Here is a 7,204-nt window from a genome sequence, read left to right as displayed (position 1 = left end):
AACCTCCAGAAATATAATACAAAGAAAGAAGGTATAGGTTATGTTAACAGCTGGGTGATTCGATTTATATACAACAATAATAATGTATTTTCATTATATTACTATAAAGTACTTGTCCAAGACAAATCATCATTTCAATTGTTCATGGACCCGTTCTTAAAAAGTACGTGGTCTTAAGTACATGTTAGTTCTTATGAAATACATGAAAAATAATTTAAAGGCTTAAAAAAGGATTATAATTGAAAGAAAAAAATTTAAGTATAAATAAGAACTTTGAAAGTAGCAAAAATTATCTGTCAGGACTCATACAAGACCTATTTTTGACTCGGGAATTCATAAACTTTTCTTTTTCTTTACACCGCGTCACTTCATTTGTCTACCGATATTTTTTATTCGATAACAGGGCATATCTACAGTGCTCTTCACTTGTAGATAATTATCAATTTATTGAGTTGTGATGATTAGTGTAGAGCAATTCACTGTTAGTGAGCAGATGTTTCGTGTGATCGACGACAAAACGTCGGGAGCAGATGACTTAGAGCAGATTCCTTAATTTAATTAATCGATTTATTTTATGTATGACAACATCATATTTTCTCCTAATCTGCTAATAATTTTGCAAGTATAATATATAATGAGTAGGGTTCGGATAATTATTCATTTGCATAACTGCATATTCTAATGCATATTTAACCCATTATTTGGTTAAAGTGCATAAAAACTTGTTTGCAAAGATAATTTATACGCTTACTAAGGTCAAATACTTACTCAACCCCCTACGGGTTGCGTTCCGTTTACACGAATGTGAATTTCTTAATATCGTCGACCAAGAAAGTGTTTTTAAAAGCACCTCGCCTTGTTAAGTTCAAAGTAATTGCCGGTAGTGAGATTCCACTTCCGCCATCCCCAATTGTTACAAGATGGGACACCTGGAATGAAGCTGCAACCTATTACGCTCAACATTTTGAACTTATTGCCCGTATTATTAACGATTTCGATCCTAAGGAATCGCAGTGCGTTGAGGAAGCACAAAATGCATTAAGAGGGAGAAGATTGCCCGAATATTTAATTTTCATTAAATTAAATTTTAGTTGTATTTCTGACGCTATTTTGAAATTGGAAACTAAAGGGCTCTGTTTAGAAAATAGTAAACAGATTGTCGAAAATGTTTTTGATAAATTAAATAAATAATAAAATAGCAGTTTTGCTAATAAACTGCGTCAGTATTGCAAAAAAATACGGGATATCAAAATTTAAAAAACATTTGCAAGGGTTAGAAGAGGAAGAAACTGATGCTGTTGCTCCCAATAATTTGAATATTACGGACGTAGTTGATTTATCATTTGTTCGTATAGCTTCCTGTGACGTGAAAGATGTTTTTCAGAAATTAAAAATATTTTATCGGATAATCGCCGTAAATTTATATTTGAAAATTTATTATATCATAGGTATTGTAATAAAATGTAACAGCAAAAATATGTAAAATTATAAATAGACAAATATTACCCTTAAAATTTGTTTTATTTCAATCTAAAAAACGACATTTGAAAGCATATTTAAATGCATATATTTAATATTTTAAATGCATATTTGCATGCATATTTTGTACTTTTTTAATGCACAATTATCCGAAGCCTGGTAATAACTAAATTTTCTTACCTTAAATCGACGATTACCTGTTGGCGATTTTGCATACGGTATACCAAGAAACGCAAAGTTATTCCCACCTTTACTATCAGTAACAACTTTCCCTTTTAAACTGCCCCATTTGGTTTCTACAATAGTTTCAGACATTTTTCTTCTTAGAGGATACAACAAGCAAATGTCGAACTCTTTCGTTGAAAGTGTCAGATAATATTGAATTACGAAAAAACAAAAAACCTTTCTTGATAACCTATGTTGATTATTATATTATTTCGATAATTGTTGTATTAAATACAATTCTCAAGTTTAAGTTGTCAATTAAATTATTCTTTAGTACTAGAAACTTCAAATTATTAGTAAGTAATATTCAATATTACTATGCACAGAAACAAAAGATATTCGTCTCGGTCTGCCAGCACACTTTACAAACCGCACAAGTAAATGTAAAAAATGTTTGTATCTATATATATATAAAAGAAAGTCGTTTTAGTTACACTATTTATAACTCAAGAACGGCTGAACCAATTTGTCTGAAAATTGGTTGGGTGGTAGCTTACAACCAGGAGACGAACATAGGATACTTTCTATCCCGTTCCCGCGGAGCGGAGGAGTGGTGAAGAGGAGTTGCAATGTTTAAATGGAATATATATTTGTCGTCAGATTTACTTGAAACTTGGTCTTAGTTGCCTCTCAATTAATTTCTGAAAGACCTATCTCGACATTTTAAAAAATTCAACCTCCAAAGGGGGGGGGGGGTAAAAAGGTGTTGCAATTTTTGTTTGGGACATACTTTACTTGTGGTTGAATTTACTCGAAACTTGGTATATATGCTGTTTGATATTATTAATCAAATGAAAAGAGGTTGCAACGTTTCCATGGGGTATTTTTTATTTGTACTCTGATTTACTCGAAGGTTGCTCAATGTTGAAATTAAGCAAATACGTGTTTTGGCAATTTTTAAAAATCAACCCTTAAGGATGAAATGTTGTTGCTACGTATAGTATAAACTTAATTATAATAAAAATCTACAAGAATTTTTGTGATAATTTTCATGAAAACGGTCCATTTTCGTACTTAAAACGATTTTGACGGGTTTNTTAGTTACACTATTTATAACTCAAGAACGGCTGAACCGATTTGGCTGAAAATTGGTGGGGAGGTAGCTTAGAACCAGGAGACGGACATAGGATACTTTTTATCCCGTTTAAGTGGAAAAAAACGTGGTATAAAAAAATGGAATGACAAAACGCAACTGATAGCAAAACGAAAAATTTATCAGTCATAACATCAGTCTAGCCGCTCATTTGATAAAAATGATATAACAAATCGCAACTGATAGGTAAACGTAATGTTATCTATGATTAAGTATGGTGTTTTATTTATAATCAGATTTACCTGAAACTTGGCTTTAATGGTTTTTTCATATAAAATTTATGACATACATACCTATTTCAACATTTTACAAAATTCTACCTCTTTAGGAAGCTGAAAGGGGTTTGCAAAGATTGCACGTTTGTTTTTGGTCCGATTTACTTGAAACTGGTTAAGAAATTCAATCTCTGTTGGGTGGAATTAGTGGTGAATAGGAGTTGCAATGTTTAAATGGAACATATATTATTTGTGGTCAGATTTACTTGAAACTTGATCTTAAAGGTCTCTCATTTAATTTCTGTTTGTGACATACTTTATTTGTGGTTGGTTGAATTTGCTTGAAACTTAGTATATATAATGTTGTTTGATATTATTAATCAAATGAAAAGACGTTGCAACGTTTCCATGGGGTATATTTTATTTGTACTCGGATTTACTCGAAAGTTGCTCATTGTTGAAATTAAACAAATACGTGTTTTGGCAATTCTTAAAAATCAACCCTAAAGGATGAAATGTTGTTGCTACGTTTGTATTTGAAATATAAGATGGCGACATTACATAAAATTAAAACGTTGTAAGGGTGAATTGGGAGTTAAAAGGTTTTATGGAGAAACAATATTAATTTCTGCAGGAGAAACCGCCGGGAAAAGCTAGTATTATAATAAAACTGTGAATACTTCCTGACAATACATTTATTTTTGATGGCAATTGTATAAATATCTACTAAAATTATAAAAGAATGAAATTAATCCTTACAATTTACGTATATGTGTATAAACCTACTTTTATTTATCAGTAGATGATTTACTTATCGTCGCTAATGTTTAATAGTGTTTAGCGTGATCATAACCCTTGAAGATTTTATTCCAGAATTCCATTCTCGATTGATCAGGATCTACACCTACTGTCAGATTTTCTCCGATGTCCAGGAAATGTAATGTGTCTTGATCGATAGGTTTCCATTCAATTTTGATAAGGTTATCCTTTGGACCAACGTTTGGGTTACTATGTTTTGAAAAATTCGCCCAAAGGCGCAAAACGCTTCTTTGAATTATATCTTCGTGACTATCGGGCACTATATACGGAGTCCATTCGGAATGGAAAATGTATCCTAAATCGTCTGCGTGACAAGTACCTACAAAAATCATTACTTATCGTATTTATTTCAGGTCAATTGTTCGGATACGTACCGGATTCCTTTAGTTTCATTAATCTGTTTTTAAGAAAATTTAGACCAGCATCGATGGAAAACCTATAAAGGTATACCGGATGCCCACTGGATTTTACGTGATGCTTAGCTGCAGATTGAATCCCTCTAATAAAGAATGTATCAGAAGTTAACTACAAAAAAACAGATTCAAATTACGTCAAGGCAGACATGTTTAATTTGCCCAAATCCTAACCAGTATCCCCTTGTCTATATTTTCGCTGGAAGGTTCTTCTTTGCCGAAGTAAAAATTTTTAATTGATTCAGCAATTTTTTTCGATTCTGGACTTCCCTTTTTAAAGTTTAAGAAATGTGGAACCTCTTGTTCTGTATCTTCTATAATTGGACTTTTGTTTGCCATTGTACTGAAAGCATACATTAGCAACCCCTCTCTACTTGTGTAGCCCATGAGAATAGGAATTTTATGAAATTTGCCAGACTTAAGAATTTCTATCGGATCTTCCGTAATGAATGCATTTGGGCTTGGTTTTTCTATTACTGGTACCCATGGCCTTTTTCGACCCGATTCGAAGTGCTGCAATGCAATAATTATGAAGCAAAATAACAAAAGAGGTGAAGTAACGCTCTTAATATTTATCAGTGAACTTTCGTTTTGTTTGTAACATGTATAATATATTTGTTTATCTGGGTTTTTGATAAGATTGTAACAATTAAATATATATCGTTAACTAACAATAAGCAAGTAAAGTACGATAGGTACTTGTTGAAATGATAAGAACTGCTTATAGGTTTGAAATAGTCAATTAATTCGCGCTTCGTATTGTTTACGAAATTGTATTTCATTTTCTTACATCAGGAACTGCAATTTGCAATTCATGAAGTTCGTCGGCGTTTTTTTTCATAAGTTCTTCGTAAACTTTTTTTTCACTAGCTCCAGGAATTTTTAGAATTTCCGCAAGTTCGTCAGACAAATGTCTTCCTTGAGCCCAAGGGTTAATAGCAACACCACTTTGTAGTATTGCCTTATGGAAAAATCCTGAAATAATATTTCATTTTCGATTTGTGATCGATTAATTATTATAAACTATAGAAAACCTTTTGTTGTTGGCGATAATATTTGATAATGTACAGAAGCTGCTCCAGCACTTTCTCCGAAAATTGTAATGTTATTTTCGTCACCACCAAATGCTGAAATATTTTCTTTTACCCATTTCAGAGCCAGAGCTTGATCTTTCAAACCAGCATTGCCTGAGATGTCTAATGATGGATCATCGAAAGATAAAAAACCTAAAACATGCATTGAAATAATAATTATTAGAAAGACATTTATTATTTATTTGTATTCATACCAAATATACCCAGGCGATAATTTATAGAAACGAAAACTACGTTTTCAGTGAGAATAAAAAAGGGACCATAAGTGTCAGCGGTGCTAGATCCGGTATGGAATCCTCCACCATGGATCCACACCATCACAGCAAGGGGAGGCTTTTCTGGGGTTAAGGAAGGTAGCTAGAAACAGGTGGATGAATTAAAATTAATGTTTTTTTAATGAAAATTCTTTTATATTCTATACCTGCGGTGTGTAAACGTTGAGATAGAGACAATCTTCGTCTCCCTGCAAGTGAAATTTTTCAGAATGTTTCGATTTGCAAGGATTTCCTTCTTCAAGAGCATCTCGAACACCAGACCAACTATCTGCAGGTTGCGGGGCCTAAAAATTTATAAACAGATTAGATCATCTTTGTTGTTTCAATATTTTAGTTTATACATTCATGTGAACACATCCATAAATAAATACGTTGAAGTTAGTTTTATATTACTGATTAAATAGATAAATAAGTTGTTACAAGGTTTTTAGTAAAAAAAAAAGTGAAGCAATCAAAATTGGTGACAATAGAAACTCTTAAGTACATTTGTATTTTTGTATACTTATTAATCGTATTTAATATAAAATACGCTTCAGTTTTTTTTTTACAAACAACTAGTGATTAATGACTTGATTATCAAGGTCGACAAATGAACTGCATTTATTTACATTAAAAACAAAGGCCATCAAGTAAATGAAATGTGTATTTTATAAAACCATAATCATTGTTTCACAAAATTAACTTTATATATGTTAAATTAAGTATGTAATTACGTTATATTTGCAAGTTAAATACTGTAGTTGTTACAAACTGTGGTCAATAAAATAGTAATTGAAAGATGGCTATGAAATAAATAAAAATAGTTGTTAGATAGTTCAATTTTAAACTTACCTTAAATCGAAGAGCTCCCACAGGAGGTTTCCCGTACGGAATTCCTAAAAATGCGTAGTGTTTCTCTCCTCTGACATCTTCCACTACTTTACCCCGTAGCAACCCCTGTTTAGCTTTTACAATAACTTCAGACATTCTTTAATTAATTAAAAAAGAATAGAAACTAAAAGTACGAGTAAGACGTCTGCTTGCTAATATTCGCGATCGACTACTGCAACGATGCGATGTTTTAATGTTTTTCTGTATGTACTCAATTTCATTCAAGTTATAGAGATACAGTTATAATTATAGTGGTGGTTGCTGCTGAATTTTCATCGCACAATTCTCGTTGCTCTCTTTTGTTATGATCAAAACAGCCTTGAAATTTGCGTGTACAGTATTCAAATAAATAATAATTAATGTAATCGGAAGGTATTAAACATGTACTGTTTACTTCTTGTCTCGATTCCTCTGTATTAGATATCGTTCTATTTACATTAAATGACATTTTTATTTAACTAAAATTTTATAAATTAGCTATGCGTGTCAGTTTTGCCAGTCGTGGGGTATATAGTGATTTTCACGTAAGCAGTCACCTTAAATTACGTAATGCTAACGGGGAAAGGGGAGATATGGTCAAATGGTCATGTTGCGAAGAGGGTGGGAGGGGACCTTCGTTTGCGTTACGTTACGATTTGAGAATGTATTAAAAAATGAATTGAATACATTAAATTGAATTAATTTTTACCGATAACCTGAAGTTAATGAGGAAAAATTGTTG

The 7,204-nt window shown here is 31.9% G+C and overlaps 1 protein-coding gene across 1 annotated transcript in view; it reads right to left on the bottom strand.

Moving 5' to 3' along the window:
• Window positions 1–6,788, bottom strand: part of LOC108736254 — a 25,661-nt gene extending 18,873 nt beyond the window's left edge. Inside the window, exons 1-8 of the mRNA XM_018468612.2 lie at window positions 6,445–6,788; window positions 5,760–5,897; window positions 5,533–5,695; window positions 5,279–5,470; window positions 5,035–5,219; window positions 4,419–4,757; window positions 4,206–4,356; window positions 3,843–4,150 (exon numbers count right to left, since the gene is read on the bottom strand). Coding sequence (XP_018324114.1) covers window positions 3,843–4,150; window positions 4,206–4,356; window positions 4,419–4,757; window positions 5,035–5,219; window positions 5,279–5,470; window positions 5,533–5,695; window positions 5,760–5,897; window positions 6,445–6,579 — 1,611 coding nt within the window. The 5' untranslated portion in view covers window positions 6,580–6,788. The remainder of the gene's footprint in view (window positions 1–3,842; window positions 4,151–4,205; window positions 4,357–4,418; window positions 4,758–5,034; window positions 5,220–5,278; window positions 5,471–5,532; window positions 5,696–5,759; window positions 5,898–6,444) is intronic.
• Window positions 6,789–7,204: the final 416 nt, after the last annotated feature.

This window comes from Agrilus planipennis, unplaced genomic scaffold, assembly GCF_000699045.2.
Source record: "Agrilus planipennis isolate EAB-ADULT unplaced genomic scaffold, Apla_2.0 scaffold97, whole genome shotgun sequence".
In the NCBI taxonomy this organism is placed as follows: domain Eukaryota; kingdom Metazoa; phylum Arthropoda; class Insecta; order Coleoptera; family Buprestidae; genus Agrilus; species Agrilus planipennis.
This window is presented reverse-complemented; position numbering and strand designations above follow the sequence as displayed.